Source organism: Vipera ursinii (genome assembly GCF_947247035.1).
Source record: "Vipera ursinii genome assembly, chromosome: 17".
Taxonomy (NCBI): domain Eukaryota; kingdom Metazoa; phylum Chordata; class Lepidosauria; order Squamata; family Viperidae; genus Vipera; species Vipera ursinii.
Genome location: NC_139530.1, coordinates 232,982 through 255,455, shown reverse-complemented (window position 1 = coordinate 255,455; position 22,474 = coordinate 232,982). Strand labels below are relative to the sequence as shown.

At 57.8% G+C, this 22,474-nt stretch overlaps 1 protein-coding gene across 6 annotated transcripts in view; it reads left to right on the top strand.

Annotated features, from left to right (window-relative positions):
• KAZN (kazrin, periplakin interacting protein) overlaps positions 1–22,474 on the top strand; it is a 41,415-nt gene that overhangs the window by 17,945 nt on the left and 996 nt on the right. For 3 of the 6 annotated variants that reach the window (XM_083375483.1, XM_083375486.1, XM_083375488.1), the window contains 7 exons: positions 14,902–15,093; positions 16,694–16,830; positions 17,243–17,413; positions 17,501–17,690; positions 18,453–18,583; positions 19,384–19,434; positions 19,626–21,510. In XM_083375483.1, coding sequence (XP_083231609.1) covers positions 14,902–15,093; positions 16,694–16,830; positions 17,243–17,413; positions 17,501–17,690; positions 18,453–18,583; positions 19,384–19,434; positions 19,626–19,793 — 1,040 coding nt within the window. In that variant the 3' untranslated portion in view covers positions 19,794–21,510. Of the gene's footprint in view, positions 1–10,443; positions 10,569–14,901; positions 15,094–16,693; positions 16,831–17,242; positions 17,414–17,500; positions 17,691–18,452; positions 18,601–19,383; positions 19,435–19,625; positions 21,511–22,474 lie in introns of those variants that run through there. The other 3 variants (XM_083375487.1, XM_083375484.1, XM_083375485.1) reach the window with 3 other exon arrangements.

Sequence of the window (22,474 nt, the reverse complement as noted above, 5' to 3'; positions counted from 1 at the left end):
TCTGGCAATGGTAAGAAACAAATGGAGAGCAGCAAAAAAAAGCAGAAAGCGTCTAAAGCCAGCATCCGGTCAGGCTTCTCACCAGGGGCCCATCGCCACCCCCACCCAAGGCCGGCCTGAACGAGGGGCCTGCGTGAACAGAGAAGCCCCACCTGACAGGGCCGTGGTTAGTGGACTCTGAAAACTCGCCAGGGTAATTATGGAAGGGCCTCGCGGTTCAGGTGCTCGGTGCCCACGTTTGCCGCTCTGAAAGAAAATGTGGGCCCGTCTTCTGGGTCAAACGGGGGACTTCTGGGCCCAGCCTCTTCCGGGGGGGCTGTCTTTTGAGCTCTCTTTGCATGTGGTCTCCCTCCCTGCCTCTGCGATCCCCCCCCCTTTCTTAGCCAAATGCGTCTCCTGGCACCCCCCTCTAGATTCAGTCGTACTATTTGCTTGTCTGGATTAGAAAATGTGATTCTGGTGCTCCAGAACATTTTCCTTCAGGATCCAGCCGGCCAGCAGGGTCATCGGTGTCTTTTGGACCCACAGCCCCACCCTGGGTGTGCTGTGCACCCGGCAGCTTGTGCACCCACGTCTGGCTCCCCTCTGCCTTCCTTTCGCTGTTTGCTTGGGCATCAGGGCGATGGACGAGGGCCGGGCACAGGGCCTTCTGCAGGCAGCGCTGAGCCTCCGTGGAGAGCCAGCTGGCTTGGCTTGAAGCGCAAGGGAGGCAGCGCTGAGCCCCAGGCAGAACCGAACGGGAGCTTAAAGCAAGAGGGCCCTGGGAAGAAACGGCCTCTCTGCCTTCATTAAGGGGAAACAGAAGACGCCAGCTTCTCTCTTGGCTGCCAAGGGGTGCCCCTGGGCGTAACCAGTGAAGCTGCCTAGTCTCTAATCAAGACCCAGAGGCCTTGCCCCTTATTCCACGCACAGGGCACCGTCCGTTGACCCGCCACTCCGGGTTCTGGTTTCAGCAGCCGGCTTTGTTCGGCTGAGCCCAGCCTGTGTCCAGTGGGCAAACTTCAGAGTACGCGTTGATGCGCCTTCCCCAGTTGCGGCCTGCAGGGCATCCGTCACCAGCACAGTCACTGGGGGGCATGTGGGGGGCACCTTGGCCGAGTCAGCCATGTTGAGACAACACACGGAAACTCCAGTAGAAGCCATGATGTGATGTGAACAGTTTCTAGGGGCTCCTTCCGTTTTGTGTGTCTGTGTGTGTGTGGGGGGGTACAGTGAAGATCCAGGCAGGAGAGACTCCTCTGGCCTCCCTTTTGGAGGTCAGCAGGAAGGGGCTGCCATCTTCCCAGTGCCCGCAGCCTGTCCTTCAAGAGCCGGTGGAAGCAGCCCCTTGTGGCACGTGGCAGACACTTACCCTGTGGCTCATTGGCTTCGTGGGCTCGGCTCTCCGGGTGCCTGTGGAGGGAGTTGCTGGGCCGTCACTCGCCCCATCAATCTCCCCCTAGTGGCGTGCTCGGGGTCAGAGGGCGACCCGCTCCTGATCTCTCACGCTGCCCCTGGTCACTGTCCGTCTGCTTCACCTTGGAAATGTGGCGGCTCCAGTTTCATTCCTGTGCCACAGAGGGGCGCCCTTCTCGGGGTCACAGAGGGAGTTAAGCTGGCACATTGTGGGTGCTGAGCATGGGGTTTGCCAGGAGAGAAACGAGAGCCTGGCCTTTTGGCTCTGGATCCACCTGCACAGGTGAGCCAAGAGAAGCCGTGCGTGTGTGTGTGTGTGTGTGTGTGTGTGTGTGTGTGTGTGTGTAGCTGTTGTCTGTCCTGGCTTGGAAAGTTAGTGGCCTTCCTAAGTGGGGGGAGCATCCCCCACCAGGGACCCTGGCCCTGCCGTGCCGCTCCTCCATCAGCCGCTGGGGGGGGCATATGGTGACAGGTGACCAATGAGCTGCAGTCAGCGTGTCCCCCTCCCTCGTGCCCAGGAGGGACTGCAGGACCCTTCCCCCCTCCCCGCACAGACCCTGCCGCTCTGCCGAACAGATGGCCTCATTGTCTGCCGCCCTCTTTCTCAGCAGCCCCCTGAGGCCGAAGCTGCGAGGAGATCCCCACCATGGAGGAGGACCCAGGTTTGCCTTGCCTTCCCCCTCTTCCCCGGCAGACCTTTGCCCCCCCAGTGGCCGGCCAGGGAGGCCCTTAGGGGAGGGGGAAGAGGAGGGCAGGGGGGGGTTGCTCAGAGCTCATAAAGCAGAGTCCGGAGGTGGAGTCCAGAGGTGGAGGTGGCGGGGAGGGTCCCCAGGATAGCCGGGTCTACCTGCCAGCCCGAGGAGGGAGACCCACTCGGCCCCAGGCTACGTCCAGAAGGACGTCCCCCTGGCAAGGGTTAGGGTCCCCCCCCAGTCGAGGGGCTGGGCTGGGAAACACCCACTGCGGAATTAGTGTAGGAATTCAGGGCCGAGAGAAACGGGATTGGCAGCCTCCCTCCCGGCTGTTAGTCGTCCTCTGTCGGTTTTTTTTAGAGCGACTCTTTGAGGGGAAAACTTTGCCTCTTCCTCTTGAGAAAGAAACCCCTGGCTTTGGGGTCTGAAACTTGCTGCCCTCCTTGCACTGCCTCGGATGCCCACCCGGGCAAGACCCTCCAGCGTGGGGATGAGTGAGGGCCCAGCGCAGGCGAGGAGAATGCAGACCGGGTAGAGCAGAAGTGAGATTAGATTGGACAGCTACGTGAGCATGTTCAGTAATTTAATTGCAATTCATTTCTGCTGCTCCCGGTGGGTTTTAAAAAATTTTATTTTCCTCCTTTGGCTACACGGTGGCGAATTCCGTAGAGGGTCTGTAGCTGAGCATCTGGTGGTCCGCAGGTGAAGTCCTAGGTTGTGTGCGCCGGCCGGCTTTTCCCTTCGGTTCAATTCTGCCATTCCGGCGTCCTTTGGCTTCGCCGGCCCCGCTTGGGGTGGCTGCAGCCGGATCCTTTGGGCGTTGCTGCCATCAGACTCCTAAAGGAGGGGGGCTGCCAGCAGGGAGGGGCTGGAGCAGAACCACGCAGAGGCCTGAGCTGGCCAACAGCGGACAGAGATTAATTGGAGCAAGCTCTGTTGAGCATCCCAGTCGATGAGGCGTCAAGAGCCCCCAGGTGAAGGGAGGGGGCGTTGTTGCTCTCCAGGTGGGTAATGACCAGCCACCCCCCTCCCCAATGCCCATCATCCTGGGCTGCTCTGCTTGAGTGCCCAGCCTTTGGGGCTCTTGCCCAGGATGAGCTGATCTGCAAAGGAGATCTGCCTGTCGGTGTGATGAATCCGCCCCTGCTCGCTCGGCGCAGAAGGCGACCGACTTCCTCTCTGCTGCTGGATCTCCTAGCTCAGATTGGCCGGCTGGCACCCTTCGCCCAGTCAGGGCCCTCCTCAGGAATCGGATGGGCGTCTCCGTTGGGCTCTGTTGGGTAAAAGGAGGAACTGGCATTCGGCACCTATTTTATAGCTGCAGGATGGAAAGCGAGGATGCCATAAACTGGTTCCAATTTCCTGTTATTTCTACTGGTGAAATATGTTAAATGTGTTTGTGGGTGAATAAGATGCACCTAACAGGTTCGATTTTTGGGTGAGAAACCGTATTTTGTGCGAGCGAGCAAGTTTGTAAATGGAAAGCAGTTTTCACCTCTTCCCCTTTCTGTGGCTGGAGAACGGCAACAGCGTGAGGCGACCGGCTGCCTAGTTGTCAGCAGCTTCTCCAGGCTGCCAAGGCCGGTGTCGGCCGGACATGTCAGCTGTTCCTCTGATCGGCTCCAGAGCTTCTCTGCCTCTCAATTAGCAGCACCCGCTCCGGGCGGCCCTTTCTCCTGACAGAGCCGGCCCAGCCTGGCTACAAAACAAGATGGATTTGGGCTCCAAGTTGGGAGCCGGAGGAGGGGAGGACCGTTGCTTGTCACACCTGCGGCTGGACCTGCCTGGACCCCATCGTTGCTTTGGGCCCGCCTGGCCCCCAGCACCCACGAGGGTGGGGGCAGGCCCAGGTTGCAAAATCGGGGTGGGGGACAGACTCTTTAGAGGCAGCCCAGAAGGGCTCATCTCCCTTTCCGGCCCCCTCCTGCCGCTCTGGGCACAACCTGCCCCTTGCCCATGGGGAGAAAGTTGCCCAGGGTCGCCCAGACTCTGCCCCACCACCACAAAATGCGGCTGTTATTTTTCCAGAAACAGTGTCTTCCTTTCTCACCTTCCTCCTCTAGATAATTTAACCTCTGGGGGCTTCCTAATAAGCTGTGTTTCTCCACATTCCCCCCCCCCCAAATGGTAGGTAATGACCCCCTTGCAAGCCCCCCCCCGCCATACTCTGCTCGATCCAGGCACTCTGCCTTTGTCTCCCCCTCCTCTGCATCTCCCTTGCCTTTTCTTTTTACTTACTGGGGGGGGGGGGAGAAGCAGTGCTGCTGTAGGATAAATTAATTTCCTGCCCGTTTCCCTGGCGGTGCGTGTGGCGTGAATGGCCCCCGGGAGGATCCTGTCTTTACCGCTGATAAACCACCCCTGGCAGTGTCGCCATCCGCACCTGAGAACGGCTGAGGACTGTGTGTGTTGGGGGGGAACCCCTGCCAAGTAATTAGAAGGTTCAACGTGCCCCATTTCTCGGTCCCCCATGGGGCTGCCTGGAGGGAGCAAACTAAGTGGGGGTTTGGGGGGGGCTTTTTTATGGCATCTGGTTCTTATGCGGGGGGGAGGGGCACCAGTAACCCCTTCACCCTTGCATTTATTTATGCATATGCCGGCCCATCACCAGCGACACTGTTTCGAACTGGCCGTGCCTCTGTGTGTGTGTCCTTGTGCCTCGAAGAGATGTGTGTGAATGTTCTTCCTTTGAAACCAGCGAGGCTTGGGTTGATCATGGCCAGAATAGAAACTCCCATGGGTTGCAGTGGCTCCCTCGGCTGAATCTGGCGGTGAACATATGCAATGCTCCTTCCTCCTCTGTTTCACAACAGCCTGGTGAGGTGGGCTGGGCTGAGTGTGTGTGACTGGCCCAGGGTTGCCCAGCAGGCTTTCGTGGCGAAGGCAGGAGTGGAACTGCCCGTCTCCCGCTTTCCAGCCTGGTGCCTTGGCTGCTGTCCTTTCAGCTCTGCTTGGTCGCTTTTGGTCTTATTTTTTTTTAACGGCTGAAGCTCCTTGGCCCAAAAACACATCATGCTGGTTGTCTGAATCGGTGTGAGGAAGCCGCCGCCGGGGGTGTCCACAGTCGCCTCCTGGGCCACGCAGGGGCTGGTCGAGGAGAAAGCTTTCGCTCTTGGCAGTTGGGCGGTTTGGCCGACTTCGAATCCGGGGCTAATTTATGAAGCCTGACAATGGCTTTTGCCTTCCTCTGTTTTCCCGGTTTCTGCAGCAAAAGTTCGCCCTCCCGACCAGCCCACAGATGCACCTGCCGGGAGGATATTCCGGCCGGGGTGTAAATTCAGCTGAGGTCTTATAAAAAGCCCAATCGGCCACTGAGCTGCAAATCTGCCAGGACGCTTTCTAAGCACGGCTGAATGAAGCACAGAGGCCCTTTTCAGCTCGGAACAAAAACAACTCAGGGAAATAACTTTTTCTCCCCTGGGTACCAATCAATCCTCCTTGTGCAGTTCCGGAAAGCCTTTAAGCTGACGGAAAGTGGCATTTTGCAATGTGTTGCTGCCACAAAACATGGAAATAAGCGCTGGTTTCAGTAGCAGAATAACGGAGTTGGAAGGGACCTTGGAGGTCTTCTAGTCCAGCCCCCTGCTCAAGCAGGAGACCTGATACCATCCCGGACAAATGGCTGTCCATTCTCTTCTTGAAGACCTCCAGTGATGGAGCACCCACAACTTCTGGAGGCAAGCAGTTCCGCTGGCTAATTGCTCTGTCTGAAAATTTCCCCTTAATTCTAGGTTGGGTCTCCCCTTGGTTAGCCTTCCCAGAGACCAGTCTGGGCCCAGGCGAGAGAGCCCCTTCGCCTGGTCTTCAGCTGCTCTGCAGAGAGGGGTGCTGTGTTTGGGGTTAGGCATCTTCCTTGCTCCCCCATAAGGGACAGGGATCTCTTTCCCTTCCCTCCTACCTTCTTGAAGCTCCATCGCCAACCCTTCGCCCCTCCTGGGCTGCCCAAGCGACCCCTCTGCATTCACCCAGCAGCCGGAAGGCCCAGGCAGCAGGAGTTCTCCCGGGGGCCTCTCCAGCAGCCCTGGGGGGGGGTGAAGTTCCCCCCCGTTGGACGGGGTGGGGGGACTCCGGAGCCTGTCTTCCTCGCCTTACTCACGGGAAGCGTAATGCCCAGATCCTAAAGCCACACCAATGTCTTTATTCGGGAGCATTTTTTTGCTGACGCTTTGGTCCCGCATCCCCATTTTTATTGGGGAGGGGAATTGCACGCAGCAATTGAAACCCAGCAAATTGGATTAATCAATCCAGTTGTCCCCCTTTTGATGAACGCCTTCTTTTTAATGAAGAAAACACGCGTGGGGATTCAATTATCAGTCGAGTCAGGAAAAGGGTGCTGGATTGGTTGATTTGATTAAGCTGCACAGACAATTAGCCCTCTTATTAATTTTTCTTACTCCTGGATGTCAAAAGACATTTTCTGATACGATTCTATTCCTGCATCATCCTTCGCCCAAAGAGTCCAAGATTCATCCCGGCGATTGCTCTGCAGCTGAGAGTTTCTGCCACCGTCTTGCAAACTCCAGAGCGTCAGATGTGGAATCTGCAGAGAGGATTTTAGCGTGTCCAGCAGTCTTTTTCGCACAAGGGCTCTTTCGTTCTGCAAGCCCCCTGGGTGGATTTGCGTTCCTTTGGGAGCTGGATCCTCAACTGCAGCCGCAGCACAGAGGCAGCTTGCCCTGCAGCCCCCTCCCCGAGAATCCCATTTCCAAGCCCCACATCCTTGGATTTCCTGGTGGTGCCACCTAAGGGCTGCTGGAGGTGGGATCTTGGCCGCAGCATCCCTCCTGGTCGCCCAGTGTTGAGATTTTTGATTCCCAGGGTGGACTAAACCTGTCTCCTTGCCTGGTGGTCTCTTCAACCACCCCCTGCTAATCGGGTCTGACCTGACTTCCCTTTTTCAAGGTCAACTGTGTGCTGCCACCTGCTGGGTGCCATTACGAAATCATCTCTTCTTCCTCCTCCTCCTCCTCCTCCTCCTCCTCCTCCTCCTCCTCCTCCTCCCTCACTGGAGGTTCCCAAGAAAAGACTGGACGGTCAAGGCATGTCCAGCAAATCCTTCCGAAATACAAGTCCATAAATCAGCCGACAAGCTTCCCGGGGCTGTGATTGACGCTGCTGCGTGTTGGATGTTCCTTCACCGTGTTGTTTCCCATCCCTTTGGAGGGAAGACAGAAACTCTTTATGAAAAGCTAAAATCCATCTCTGTGTGAGTGAGCTTGAAAGAAGCTTGACCTGAAAAATCCCCACTTTTGAAAAAGGAGGGCAGTGTTTGAATTCATGATGACAAAACGGGGGATTGTTCCTGCAGCTGCATCTGATATCGGAGAATGTTAAATGAACGACTAAAATGTCTTGAGTTTCATTCAGTTTCATTTCAGCGAGGTGAACAAAGAGGTACAAAAATTCAGATCTGGGGATGTTTCCTTCCATCCTCAGCCGAGTGTCTGCGAATTTGCAAGAACTCGGTGTTGGCTTCCCTCTCCCCCTGATGAGCAAGCCGAGGGAAGCCTTTCAAAACGCCCTCCAATCTCAAAGACCCGACCCTTAGCCGGGGTGTTTGAGGAGAACCTTGCCCAAAATTTCTCCTGCGCTTTTCCCGACCGGTTCTCCTTCGGTTTGGTGAAAGTGAGTTTGCTTTTGAAGGGGGAGAGAATTTTAGTGGCATTAGGACATTTACTGAAACGAGTTGTGTGAATGCCACGCTCGTATCCCTGAGCAGGTGTGTGGCCCACCGGGGGTGGCCGAAGGCACCTGCAGCATCCCTTACCGTGATGCGCTGGCTGGGGCTGCTGGCAGCTGTCCTGCAGCAACATCTGGAGGGCTGGGTCTCAGCCGACCTTTGGCCCCCCGGAGCCCAGGACAGGCGGGCAGCTCTCCGTGGTGCTGAAGCAGCCCTTCCCTCACCCGGGACACTCTGCGCTGGCTCCCATCCTGGGGCAGCTGCCGGGACCTGTCCTTGGAAAGCCACCCAGTATTGGCTTGTGGGCAAGGATTTGCGCTCAGACGGGAAGTGGATCTGTTCCAAAATATGCACATTATGACTCTTGTTCAGGGGTCCAGTAAATGGACGCTGGCTTTATGTCTGTGGGGATTCTCGGTCTGCCCAGTCCTGGTTGAGGCAGAAGTGAAGCTGCTTCTTAGAGGAGAAGCGCAGCGTCTTCAAGGAAAACACAACACAATTTCTGGGGCTTATTTTTACTTTTATATATCGCCACTTCTTGGGGTGTTGGTGGATCAGAACAAAAAACAGGTTAGGGCAATCAAACAGGCACGGCAAATTAAAATGAAAAGCAGGATAAGGCAATCATTGGGCCACCACTGTCCAGCGCGAAATCTCTCCGAATTAACCCGGGGGAACCGGAGCCGCCAGGGAGAGCCCGTCCCTCCCGGCCTTCTGCTCCAGATGGGGGTGCAAGCGCCCCATATTTGCACCCAGTTGCCTTCTAGGAAACGACTCTAAAAGCCGCGTGGTTCTTATTTGTCCAGGGCTTTCAGGGTTGTTGGGGTTTGCTGTTTCTTTAGCCAGGCTCTCGTATTATTGATCCGATGCTTTAAGATGCAAACGGGACGGCCTGCCGTTTTTTTGCAAAGAAATGGATGCACCGCTTTAGATGCTGAAATGCCTTGTTAGAACTTGAGTCGAAATTATGCTGATACCCTGGGATACAAAGAAATAATCTAGGCTTTAGTGGTTTAGCAACAAACACGTTTCCTCCTTGCCACCCACCAAACTGCAGAAGGTGTGAGAAAGAGAGAAACATCAGCAGGGGAAAGAATGAGGGGAGGAAAGAACTCCAGACGCCCTGAATCGAGTTGGAAGGGACCTTGGAGGTCTTCTAGTCCAACCCCCTCCTCAAACGGGGCCACTGACTGTATCCACCAGGCGGATGGCTTGTCTTTCCTTGGGCCTGAGCTTGGAGAGGCACGGCTGGCTTCCTCTGCACCTCCATCAGGAGCACGGGGGGAGGGATGGGGGGAGGAGGTTGGGGCTCCTCCCTGCCTTGAACTCTGGTCGTGGCTCCTGCAACCTGGGAATTCCCCCTCTGTCCCCCTCCCCATTTCTGTTTTTTTTCCCACTAGTCAAAAACTGGTTAGAAAAGAGTTTTTTGTCAGGAGTGTTTGCTTGCCGAGTGAGCGATGTTGGGGGGGCTCCTTCCCCCCTCGACCAGGTCAGGAGGGCCATTTGCCAAAAAGGCTCACTGGGGGGGGGCTTTTCCCACGCCACATCCCTGCCGTGATCCTCCCCTCGCCTGTGAGGGGGCGAGAGGGGCCCACAGCCTGAAAAGGTTTCTGCAGAGTCCCTGAAAGGGGGGGCGCTTTTTTCTCTGCCAAAGGCTTCACGAGGCTCTTCTTTTGGGGGGCACAGCATGCAGAACAGCAGAAGCAAGGAGTCCTTGGCTTATGACCACGGGGGGGGGGTCTAAAATTTCTGCTGCTGAGCCAGGAGGTTGTTAAGTGAGCCACACCTGAGTTTACGACCTTTTTTGCCAGGGTTGTTAAGCAGATCGTTGCAGTTGTTAAGCGAACCAGGCAGTAGTTAAGCAAATCCTGCCTCAGCTTCACTTGTCTGGGAAGTCTGGGTGCCGCCACGGTTGCACATCCGTGCCAATTCCAGGCACCCAGACTGCGACTGAGTTTGGGGGGGCTGCAGCGGTCGTAAGCCTGAGGCGACTGATGTCCTCTTCCCTTCCAAGGGCGAAAAAGGGCTCCGTCGTCCACCTGGGGTCGGTAGGCAAAGCAGAGCATGCCACGGGCCTGCTGTCCCCTTCCCGCATAGCGAGAGCGAGGCCCCCCAGTCTTCATGGCGTTGGCGAAGGGACCAATTAGAGCAGGGAGCTATTTCATTCCGACTGGGACGATTTTTGCCCTGGACCCCTCCCAGCTCTGCAGAGGTTCAGTCCAGCCCTTCCAACCTGTTTTGCAGACCCAGTGATGTGGGGGCCAAATGGGGCTCCTGCTCCGCCCCCCCCCCCATTGCAGCCCTCTGAATCAGAGCGGGGCCCTCCCTCCTTTCGCCCTCCTGGATTGCAGACAGCCCTGGGGCCTGTCCCCCCCCCCGAAAAAAAGAACAAAAGGGAGGGAGGAAAAGCTCCCGACGGCCGCTGCCCCCCTCCCTCCCCCTCCGGGAGAGGCGAGCAGGCAGGCAAGTCCGCCGGCCCTGCCTCTCCGCCCGCTTCCCACGGAGGCCGGCTGGGCAGGTGAGCGGCCCGCGGCCCCGCCGGGCAGCCCGTCCCTGCCCGACAGAGCTTCCGGCTGGCCCGGGCAGAGCGGCGGCGGCGGCGGCACCTGTTGGGCCGGGGCTCCAGGTAGCGCAACCGGCGCTTCCTTCCTTCCCTGCTTCCGGCCGTTTCGGGGAGGAGTCGGGCGGAAGAGAGGGGAGAGTAGCCGCCGCCGTAGCGGGGAAGGACCGGCCGGCCTTCGGAGCACGACCCCCCCCCCCGGCCCCCGGCATGAAATCGGAGAGCGAGGAGAGCAGGGCGGGTAGGTGGGGGCGGCGGGTGGGCCGCCTCTCGGTCTGCGACCCTTCCCGCGGTGGGGGGCTCCGCTTTGGGCCCTCCTGGCAATCGGGGGGGGCTCCGCTTGGGGAGGGGCCGGGGCAGGCGGCAGGTCCCGCGCACTCCGTCTTGCTCGCCGCCTTCGCTGTCTCGGGCCTGGGAGGGCCAGGGAAGCCCCTCCGGAAAGCCCGGGGCGGGGGTCTCCCGGCAGCCGGCGGGCAGCAGAAGGCGCCGGAGGGAGTTTCCAAATGGGTAGCCGAGGGGGAGGTGTGGTTTGCGGCAGGGCTCCTGCGGTGAGCGAGTGCCAAACAAAGCTGGCGGGTTTGTGGGACGGTGCCTGCCTTGGAAAGGCAGAGAGGCTGGCTAATCGACCCTCCTTGGCTGCCTCCTTAGCTTTCGCCTTGTCAGCTCGTTGCGTGGCTGGGAGCCGCGGGGACCCTGGTTGGCCGGCCGGGGCCCCCGGGTGGGGCAGAAGCCCTCTGCGGTGGGCCCTGCTGGCCTCTCTTTGGCTCGGGGCTGAGGACCCTTACCCGAGGCCGGGCTGCTTCTTCTGCCAGCCAGCGGTGATGGGCACCAGAGTCCTATTCTGCTTCCCCCCTTGCCTGCGGGTCATTTCCGAAGGCGGCAGGAGTCTGGCACGGCCGGCTTTCGCAACGTGGGACCCTCACGGAGGGCCCAGGAGGGTTTCTGATTCAGACCACTGAGCACGGGGCCGCATTGGCTGCTCCGTGCCAGGATCCAGACTTGGTTCGGTCCAACCTAGCTGATATTCAGGCTCCCTGCATGGCACATGGCCGCCGCCCAAGGCCCCTGTCAATGGATCCATGAGGACTAGGCACTTAGAAGAGGTCAGAAGCGCCACTGCATCTGAGGATGGGGAAACAAAGAGGACTTGTTTGCTTTGTGGTCTGGTTCTCATTTGGACACAGCCTTCCGCTTGCAAACCATTATTTCATTCTTTTGTGGACAGACACAGAGAGAGAGAGAGAGAGAGAGAGAGAGGGAGGAAGTTTGTTTCTCTTCTGCAAAGCCCCCTGAATCTTAAAAAAACGCTGCAATAATATTTTTCCCCACGTAGCCCCTCCCCTGCTTGCACCCCACCCCCAGAAAAGTTATACTTTAACAGGGAAAGGCTGGACTTTGTCCCAAGGAGGAGGAGGCAGAAAGTTTTGGGACTGAAGGAAGAAAGCCTTTCTGGAATTTGCTGGGCTGAATAGCAAACTCAGTATTGTACGTGGGGGGGGGGATGGGAAGGCCCCCTCAAGTGAGGACTTATCCAAACCCTCATAGCAAAAGCTATAAATGGCTCTCCCGGCTGGACCCTCTTTGGGGGAACGTGGACCGTGAGTTGTATTGTTTAGGATGTTGCTGTGTGGTTGCAGCCGGTCTTGGCAACTCCCCCCCCCCCCCACAGAGCAGTGAAGCAGCCTGCACTTTGCACCTGGCCGGCCTTCGTGGCTCTAGTTGCTCTAGTTTTGGAGACGGTGGACGCCACACCCAGATAGGTGCCCTAGTGCCCACGTCGCCCTGGCCTGTTTCAATCTTCCAGGTGGGGCCAGGAGTTTGCTTGGCCCAGGGGGACCCTGGGCAGAGAGCCGTGTGTGTGTGTGTGTGTGTGTGTGTGTGTGTGTGTGTGTGTGTGTTTAGCCGGGAGGCACAGATATGTTCAGAAAACCACATTCTGCCCTTCCCTGGGCTGCCATCAGCGACCAGCGACCAGTTCAGCGGGTGTGCAGGGATATTTGTCTGTTCTAGTTTTCCATGTCTGGCAGTTTGTTTGGCCAAAGATTGTGCACAGTGTGTTGTGTAGTTAATCTAGTGTCAAACATGTATTTAAAAACCTAAATTTGCTGCCTTAGGGTGACTTAAGAATTCAGTCCTGCTGATCAGGACAGGGAAGGTTTTTCTTCCCTTGTGAGAGATTTTTTGGGGGGGAATCCAAGCACTACACTAGTCCGATAGGGAGGGGTGGGGGGTGGGCTGCCTGCTGGTATATCTCAGCCTTGAACCCAGGACCTCTGGTGCACAAGGTGCCGGAGTGCTTGCAGGAAGGTTGTCTGTTGGCAGAGAAGGGACACCGCTGTGGGACATCCCCTCGGAGAGCATTCCTCCACCGGATCCCGCCTTCTTCCCCACACCTGCCTGCCTTTCCTGGGGGGGGGGGATGGAATGAAGAACCCGCCCTCATGTTTGGGAATTCTTCTCCTGCATCTCAGGCAGCGTGGGAAAAAGTGGGAGAGACCACTCCTCCCTCCCTCCCTCCCTCCCTCCCTATGATCTGGCGTTCACCCAGGGATCGGCTTTCAGGGGAGAGCCTGGGCTGGGAGGGGGGATATGGGGGGGGGTGTCTCAGTAGAGCATCATTAAAAGTGGCAGAGCCTGGGGCAGGGGGGTCTCTGGGGAGCTGACCCCTTCCCTGGGGCCTGTCTGAGCCACCCCGGGCCCCTAGAGTTGGCTTGCCAAAGAGAGAAAGAAGCCACCCCAAATCCTGCCCCCCACCAACACTCCCTCCCCCCCATCCCAGGTCTCAGATGTTCCCCATAAGGGGGAAAAGCAGAAAAGGGGAACCAGGCCGTCTTCATCAGGGAAGCATCTCAAAAATGCGAGGGGGAGTTTATTGTTTCTTGGCGCTGCTGTTGGTGGGGGTGGAAAGCAGCCAGGAGAGAGACACAACCCCCCCCCACACACACACACTGCCCTTCCTGTCCTGCTCAGTTCAAGGAAATTCCACTTGTGGATTCAAATCCCTGGATTTTGGGGGGGGGGGAATCCAATCACTTTCTTTTTGGGAGGGGAAAAAAACGTTAGGTGCTTAAAATGAAAAGGAAACCAGATCTCTTCACTGCTTCCACTGAAGGATCCCCAGTGTGGGGGGGGAGCGGGGGGTGTCTCCTGACTTTTAAGGGGCTGTGGAGTAGATGGTCCCAGGGACGCCTTTCCCCACCCTGTTGGCCAGGGCAGCCCCTCCAGCTGGCTGATCTTCTCCATGTGGAAACTTGGAAAATGGGTCTGTTCCCCCCCAAGACTTGGATTCTCCTCTTGCTGGGAAGAAGTTCCAAAGCAGATCTTTTATTTCTTGCCCTGAAGAGGAAGTGCCAGGAATTGGCATGGCGGGGGGGGGGCTCCCTATTCTCCAGAGTTGGGGGGGGGAAGGCAAGACTTTGGTTGCTTTGGTATCCAGGTGGCACTACTGGGTATCAGAGAGTAGGGATTAAAAGCACAAACATGTCCCAACATCCCTCCTGCCCAGCTGCAGGCAGGCTGGGGATGATAGGAGTTGGAGTCCCACCCATTTTGAAGCCCCCGGGCCGCGGAAGCAGCTGCCTGCTCAGCTAGAGAGAGGCCCCATTGAGTTCAGTGGGGCTTGCCCCCCAGGAAGTGGATCTATGTCAGATGTTCTCGCCTATTTTTTGGTAGCAAGATGGTGGTGTGCAATTAAAACAGCCCCACAGCCCATAATTACAGGGTGAATGCCAGAAATGCTGAATTTTCTGCAAAGCCACGCCTTCCTGCTGCGCTGCCAGCCCTGAGCCAGAGAAAGCCCTTCTCCCCAGCGGAAGGTGGGGGGAAATCTTATTTTTAGTGTTGGCCTTCTCCCCCGTTTCCCCCCTCCCGCCTTTAATTTCACACTCTTCAAAGTCCACCGTCCCTTCTAGCTAGGGGGCATCTCCCCCCACCCACACGGACGGGACGAGCTGCACCCCCTCCCCCGCCGTCTTTTCCCCAGCCAGCCGCTGTCGCTTGGCCCCTGCCTCTCTTCTCCTCTGGCAAGGGTGGAGGGCAGGAAGCCATTCGCCCCAAGATGCAGTTAATGAGCAAGATGTGGAGTCAGGATTTGCAGGGTGTGTGTGTCTGAGAGAGATGGGGAGGGGGAGAGAGGGATGAGTCAGCGTGGGAATTTGAATCCAAAGTCATAACTCCAAATAGCCACTAAGCAACCAGTCGTAAACCGAAAGCTACCTTTATACCAGTGTTTCTCAACCTACTTTAAGAGGCGTGAACTTCAAGCCCCAGAATTCTGCAGCCCCCAAGCTGGAGTCCAGAATTGCAAAGTGGTCAGTTTGAAAACCACATCTGTGCGTGATGTGCTTTCTGGGTCCCCTTTGAGGAGAGGGGGTGGGCGTGCGAAACCAGGTGCTCAGATGGAGCCTGTCTCTGTCCCATGGGGTCTGCCTTGGGGAATCTTGGTGCTTCCTGTGGGGGGGGCGAGAGGGGGAGGAAAGGAAGGGAGGGGGAGGAAGGGTCCACTCTCACCACTGCCCTGCATTCCCATTCTCTCTCTCTCTCTCTCTCTCTCTCTCTCTCTGTCCCCCCACCAGTCCTCCTGCGGGAAGAGGTGAGCCAGCTGCAGGAGGAGATCCACTTGCTCCGCCAAATGAAGGACATGCTGACCAAGGACCTGGAGGAGACGCACGGGGGCAAAGCCGCCGAGATCCTCCCCGCCACGGAGCTCAGGGTCCAGCTGGCCCAGAAAGAGCAGGATCTGGCTAGGGCAAAGGAGGCCCTCCAGGGTGAGAGCAACACTTGGTGGTGGGGCTGGGGGCCAAATCCATTCACGTGGGGGTCCCCTTCCGACCTATGGAGAAGAAGCCTCCCCACGTCTCAATTCTTGTAATTAGTAATTTGTTTTAGATTAAATTATTGTGAAAACTCAGCCCACAAAGCGGGCCCATTAATTTTAACAATAAAAGATCCTAATCAATTGAACTAAAGAGGCCATTCTTAGGTGTGGTTTCTCTCTAAATCCAGAAAGGCAATTAAAGTCCACCACCCGGACACCCCCACCACATATTTTCCTGTTGGGGGGGTTTGGGGGTGAAGGTTTTCATCAGAAGTAAGTCTGATTCCCCCGTTGGAAGGAAATTTGCCATCAGATGCTTTTTCCTTCTAGCTGGGGGAGAGCTTTTCTCAGCCTTTTGGGGGACCCCTCCCCCCGTGATCCAGGTTGGAAGACTTTGGCTCCCCTTGAGATTGGGGTCCTTGCTGAAGCCACCCCGTTCCCCCTCCTCTTCGGGGGCTGGGGCAGAAAACTCCCTGATGCAGGTCCCCCCCAGCCCCCCCCCCGGGTGCTGGCATCGGATGGTCCCCGTCCTTTGTAGAGGGGAAGGACCAGCGAGTTGGCAGAGGCACCCCTGATCCCTTGCCAGCGGCTGGGCAGACTCAGGGACATGCATGCAAACGAGGTTTTGCTCCCGGCCTTTGGGATCCTGGAAGAGAAAAGGAGCCGAAATGGCCAGCCGGAGACCCCAGGCACAAGGGCACCAGCAGCGCCCCAAAGGGAGACCCTGGCACCCCAGATTCTGCCAAGGGCCTCCCAGCCATGGGTGAAGGCCGGCACATCCTCCCCGGGCATGAAATGCTGCCCCTGGGAGGCCAGCCAAGCTGGTTACCTACTCCCCGCCCCCACTGCCAGCTTCCTCCCCCCCCCCCCCAGTTTGTGGTGCTTGGCTTTCTCAAAATGAAATGGGAGCATTTTTGCAGAGCCCCCCCTATTTCCATGGCAACCATGGCCATGTTCTCCCTTCCCTTGGGAGCTGGACATCTTTCAGGCGGTCTTTTGAAGAGATGCCCCTCCCTTCTCTGCCACGATGCCCGGCCCTGGGGCTGGGGGCTTAGTCCCAAACCCTCCTCCTCCCCCCCTTGGCTGCCCTTCCTCATTAAGCAGTTTCTGCATGGATTTGACCTCTCTGGAAGATAAGCAGAAAAGCACCGCCCCCCCCCCTTGAGGCCCTGCTCATGGAGATGTGTGGGTGGGTGCCTAAGCTAAAGTCCTGTTCCTACTGTATCCCCCGCTGGCTCCCTGGAGACCCTGCAGAGGGAGGGCAGGGGTCTCATGGCCCTCCTGAGAGGCCCCACCTGCCCAGGGGGGGGCAGCATCTTCTGCCGTGAACCCATTTGTGGCCCCCACAGCTCAGAGGGGCTCGGGTGGCGGCTGAGGGCTCTGCTGTGGCTGGGCACTGCCCACCTCTCCCAGGTTTGTTGGTACCTGTAAGGGCCTTGGGGCGTGGCTGGTCCCCCAGGGGACTTTGGCCAGGCAGAGCTAGTCCTCCTTGCAGCTGATCCATTTTGTTGATTTGTGATTACTAAATCTCTGTTTTTCCCCTCTGGCAGCCATGAAAGCCGACCGGAGGCGTTTGAAGGGGGAGAAGAGCGACCTGGTCAGTCAGATGCAGCAGCTCTACAGCACCCTGGAAAGCCGCGAGGAGCAACTGAGGGACTTTATACGCAACTACGAGCAGCACCGGAAGGTCAGGGGAGGGGGAGGGTGGAAGGCAGGAAAGGGGGGGCGCCCCATGGAGGGGGAGGCTGTGGCAGGCAGGAGGACCCAGCAGCCCCTCGGATTCCACAGGGCTCTTCGGCGGCTGTGCCGTCTCGAGGCCTGCAGGGTCCCCCTGTAAAATCCAGGGCTCCCCCGGCCCCTCTCCCTGGGAAGCTGGAGGGGCTAAAAATAGGGCATTCGTTCAGGGGGTCCGCCTGATGGGAAGATGGCCGAGGGAGGGGTCTCTGCACTGAGGAGGGTGGTGGGGAGGGCTGTGCCTCAGAGGGGGGCACCCCAAGGCCCACAGAGACGCACACTAAGCTTAGGGCAAGCCCCCCCTCCGAGTGGCGCATTCAGATCTGCTCAAGCCCCTCCCCCTCCTCGACACCCCCTCCCCCCAGGAGAGCGAGGACGCAGTGAAGGCCCTGGCGAAAGAGAAAGACCTTCTGGAAAGAGAGAAATGGGAGCTGAGGCGCCAGGCCAAGGAGGCCACCGACCACGCCGGCGCCCTCCGCTCACAGCTGGACCTGAAGGACAACCGCATGAAGGAGCTGGAGGCCGAGCTGGCCATGGTGAGGCCGGGGCACTCAGGGTCTTCCCTGCCAGCCCCCCCCCCCGGCACTTTCCTCCCTCCTAAGGACCGCCCTCCTCTCTCGCAGGCCAAGCAGTCTTTAGCCACCCTGACCAAGGACGTCCCCAAGCGGCACTCGCTGGCCATGCCCGGCGAAACGGTGCTCAACGGGAACCAGGAGTGGGTCATGCAGGCCGACCTGCCCCTCACGGCCGCCATCAGGCAGAGCCAGCAGACGCTCTACCACGCTCACCCGCAGCACACGGTGGACCGGCAAGGTGAGAGCCACCCCTTCTCCCCCCCGCCCCACCCCACAAGCTGCTCCTTCCGCCTTTCGTGGGAAGGGAGCGGGCGAAAGCCGTCCAGGTTGGCAAACACCCAGATCCCCGGAGAAAGTGGCAAGGCGGGTCTCCCGTCTGATCCCCTTGCCGCCCGGAGGAAGAGTGTGTGTTGTCGCCTGCAGGGACCCACAAGTAGAGATAGTCCTTGCTTAGCTACAGGTAGGACCCGCAATAGCTCTGCCGCTGAGTGAGGCCTTGCATCGTCGCAACTTGTGGTTTTGATGGCTGGGGACACCGCACAGTCAGCAGCGCTAGTTGTAAATGTACTTCTTCAGCACCCTTGTGACTCTGAACAGTTGCTAAACAGGCAGTTGCTGAGTGAGACTAGCTGTGGACCCTGCGGACAGAGGGACGGTTTTTGTGCAGGAAATTTGTGTCCCCGGTTCTAGGAAAGATGCCTCTGCTGAAACCTCAGTCCCAGCCCAGCCGTCTGCAGCCTCATTTTTGTTTATTTAAAACAAAGATACATTTAAAGAATAATATCCCCTGGACAGAGAAACAATAAGGTGCCACAGAAGGTACATTGTTTCTATATAAAAAGCCCAGCAAATCTCCAGAGACTTCCTTCTTTGCTACTTTTTCCTGGAGATTCTGAGTGTCAGTCTAAATCCTGGACTCTGGTTCTTGGTCAGTCGCAAGGCCACGTGCGTCCTCTCACACACACACATGTGCCCTGCCTGTTCCTCCCTTGCATTTCAGGGGTCCGAGTCAGCCCGTGCCACTCGCGGCAGCCGTCCATCATCTCCGATGCTTCGGCGGCCGAAGGGGACCGGTCGTCCACGCCGAGCGACATCAACTCGCCTCGGCACCGAACACATTCCCTCTGCAATGTAAGACGCGTCTGCAGGTCATTGGCTATTCCTCACTCTGCTTCTCCACTCCGAGGGGGCTCTCCGCTGTCCTTGGCGTGCCGGGGGGGGGGATTTGGTGGGAGGTGGCTGCTTTAAAGGGACAGAGCTAAAAGGAAGGCTTGAAATCTTGCACCCTCTCCCTCGAAGCAGGAGAAGGCTGAGCGCAGGGGACAGGGCCTCCAGCAAGCATGCAGGGGGCATTCATCCATTTGGGGTCAAGGGTCCAGTTGTGTGAATTGTCTCCCCTACAACCGTGCTTGTGCTGGGAGCGGAGGCTTGAGGTTGTTCCTCTTTTTAGTCCGTTTTAGGGAGCATGCTAAGGCAACCAGTCGTGGGTGGGAACGTCTAGGGCTAGGCAGTCCTCCAGGCAAAAGAGCTGGGGAGAAAGAGGAGCTGAAAAAACCAGCCTCTCTGCCGCAGAACCGACTGACTGACAGCGCAGAACCTGGGCTGATTGCGAAACCGTCTCCCCTGTCCAGGCACTCCTGGGTCTCCCGGGAGCCTCGGTGGGATCCTGGATCCACAAGGGGGGGGACTTGCACCCTGCATGCAGGTGGCGTGCCAGGGAGGGTGGAGCCCAAACAAACCCTGAACACATCTGCAGTCCTCCCAAGCAAAGGGAGGTGGTGGGCGCAGGGGGGCAGCCGCTGTCCTGGAGCTGTATATGGCCTGCATGCAACCTTGCCCACGGAGAGGGTTTTTATGTGTTTGTGTGTGTGTGTCATTGGTGCCATATTTCCTACCGCAACGCAAACTGAAGTGTCCCTTCTACCTGGCAGGGAGATAGTCCTGGACCGGTACAGAAAAATCTGCACAACCCAATTGTCCAGGTAGGCTCTGGGCTCCTCACCAAAACTGGGGTTCGAGGGGCGTCAGCCAGGTTCCCAGCCTGCCTTTCCTGCGCCCCCGCAGGGCCGCTCTGGGTGGCTGAAGTGCAGCAGAGCAGAAGCCGAGGGGGCCGGTGTGGGGGCGGTGCGGGAACCGAGCATCCGCTGTGCTTCTCCCCCCCCCCCCCGGGCAGTCTCTAGAGGACCTGGAGGACCAGAAGCGGAAGAAGAAGAAGGAGAAGATGGGCTTTGGGTCCATCTCGCGTGTCTTCGCCCGAGGGAAGCAGCGCAAGTCCCTGGACCCCGGCGTCTTCGACGGAGCTGCCCCCGATTACTACATAGAGGAAGACGCGGATTGGTGACGGGCCGCCACCCCCTCCCGCTCCCGGTGCGCGTGTGAGTTTGTCAGGGGGGTGAGCCTGCAGCTGCGCCATGGCCCCGAACCCGGCTGCTCCCGCGTGGCCGTCCTGTGACTACTGTACATAGCCCCTCCCCCCCACTCCCGTGTACGAACCCCTTAACTGTCGTCTGTTGAGCGATGCTGCCCGTGTTGTGTAGCCCTCCTCGGTCCTGGGCGTGTTTGGTTGATTTTGTTCTTCCCCCCTCTCTCCTCCTCCTCCTCCTCCTCTCCCACCATTTTTTGTTTTTATGCTCTGCCCTTTCTTGCCCCCCCCTTTTCTTTCTACAAAACTTGAAAAACTTGAAGGACTGCTGCGCATTTGTAAATAGCCACCACCACCATAGTGCACTTTGTGCTTTGTAAATGTCACCTGCCCCCCCCCAGAAGCCTCTCTTCACTTTTGGGGGGGAGCCAGTGTTTTGTGGGTTTGCCAGGAGGGGCAGCTGGGGATGCATCGCCCTCGGTCGGGGAATGGGATGGGGGGGCTTTGGCACCCCCCTCCCCCAATTTCACGCAAGCTCCGGTTGAGAGAAGGCCCCTTTTGCCCAGCAAACCTCACCATCTCTGGCGCCCCCCAGTGGCTCCGGGGCCACAGACCCGGCCAGGTCTCCCCCTCCGTCGGCCCTTTCGCCTCCCGTGTCCCCTTGGTCCCCACGGACCATCTCGAGAGAGCTGAGTCCTTCCCACCCCTTCCTTTCCCTGCTGTGGCCGCTTCCCACCCGCTCCCCGGTTTTGCCATCATTCCGAGGTTCGTTTCCCTATTTCAGGCTCTTGGGGACAACCCCCCCCCGCCCCCCAGTTCTGCGGGGCTTCCTTCCTGGCCGGAGGGCAGAGCCAGCTGGGCTCTTGGCTGGCCTCCTCTGGGCTCTCTGTGCCACACAACCGCCCCCTTGTGCCAGTCCAGGTGTAGCTGTTGCACACACCTGGGGAAGAAGCAACCTAGAACTGAGGAGAAATTTCTCGACAGAACAGTTAATCAGTGGAACAGCTTCCCTGGAGATGTTGGAGGTTTTTAAGAAGAGATTGGACAGTCACTTGTCTGAAATGGTTTAGGGTCTCCTACTTGACCAGGGGGTTGGACTAGAAGACCTCCAAGGTCCCTTTCAACTCTGTTATTCTGTTAGTAAATGAGGGGACGTTCCTGGGGTGAACGCAAAGCTTGAACAGGTGGGGGGGGCAGGATGTTCCCATTTGGGCCTGGATGCTTTGCAAGGCCTCCTAAATGTCTCGGTGCCAAATTCCCAGGGGAGGGGGGGTGAATAGAGCGATCCAGAGGGCTGTCCTTCCTTCGGCTTGAGGCAGACCCAGGACTTTTTCTCGGAAGGGGAGAGAAGCGCCCATGTGGGAGGAGATGTGGGGTGCTCCTGCCCCCATTCAGAGCCAGCCTGCGGGTGGGATGGGGGCTCTGCACGTCCTTCGGAACAGGCTTGGCGCCTTCCCCTCCAGAAAAATCCCAGGAAAAACCCTGTGGACTTTTTGGACAGGGATGGGGCAAAATCCCATGTGTGCGTGGGACACTGAAGCCCAGCAGACACACAGGTTCACAAAACACCCCCCCCCCATGCACACACACACACACACACACACACACACACACCAGCATCTCCCATCACTTCTGCCCCATCCCGCGTCGGGGCCTGCCATGTTAGCAGAGCGCAGAACGGGGGGGGGGCTGAGAAGGAGGAAGCTGAAGAGATGAAAGGCGTTATGAAAGAGGAGACCTTGAGCTGGTTTAAAGCCCCCAAGGTGGGAAGGGAGAAACCAGCCCTCCTTGCCCAGAAGGTGGGACCAGAGGAGCTTTTCGGGCAGGTGCTTGGAGAAGGGATAAAAGGTGCGCAAGGACACAACTCTCCCAGGGCTGTGCAAACACACACAGACCCCAGGGTGGTCACAAGAGGCCCCTGGAAAAGTGGCTGAGCCCCTTCAGGTCAAAATGTGGGCTGGCTTCTGTAGCTCCCTCTCCTCCTGCTGTCTCTCTCTCTCTCTCTCTCTCTCTCTCTCTCTCTTTCTCTCTCTCTCTCTCGTTTGTTTTTAATGCACACTCATCTTAATTCCTTCATCCATTTTTTCATTTTCGTCTCTTCCCCATTGTTTAATTTTAATTTATTTGCACAATACAGAAGATGTATTCTAACTAAATTATTACATAAATATTGGAATTTATATTTTTCCATATTGGGTGGGGATTTTGTGAATGGGGGGGTTGTTTCGTTCTTTTTTTTTTTTTTTTTGCTTTGTTGTGCACATGATGGCTCCACAGAGCGAAACGGAGGGTGGGTTCTGTGCCGAGAGAACAAATCTGATTTGATCGTTTTCCCTCCCCACCCCCATCTCCACCTGACCCTGTGAAAAAGGTGCCTCTGGATTTGCTAGGCACCCCTAACCCCTTCCAGACAGGCAGGGAGCTGCCGATCCTGCCAGAGGGACCCAGTGCAGCTTTAGCAGATTCCAAATGCCAGCCCTGGCCGAGACCCTTTGGCCCTGGCTATCCTCTCTCTCACCCCTAACCTGCCCCCTCGCATGCTCAGGCCGCCCGGGAAAAGCAGCTTTTCCTACAAGGCTGAGCCTGCCCCAGGCGGTGGAGAAGTCTCCCAGGGCTTCTGGGGTCTCCAGAGCAGGGCAAACCTTCAGTGGCCTCTCTGT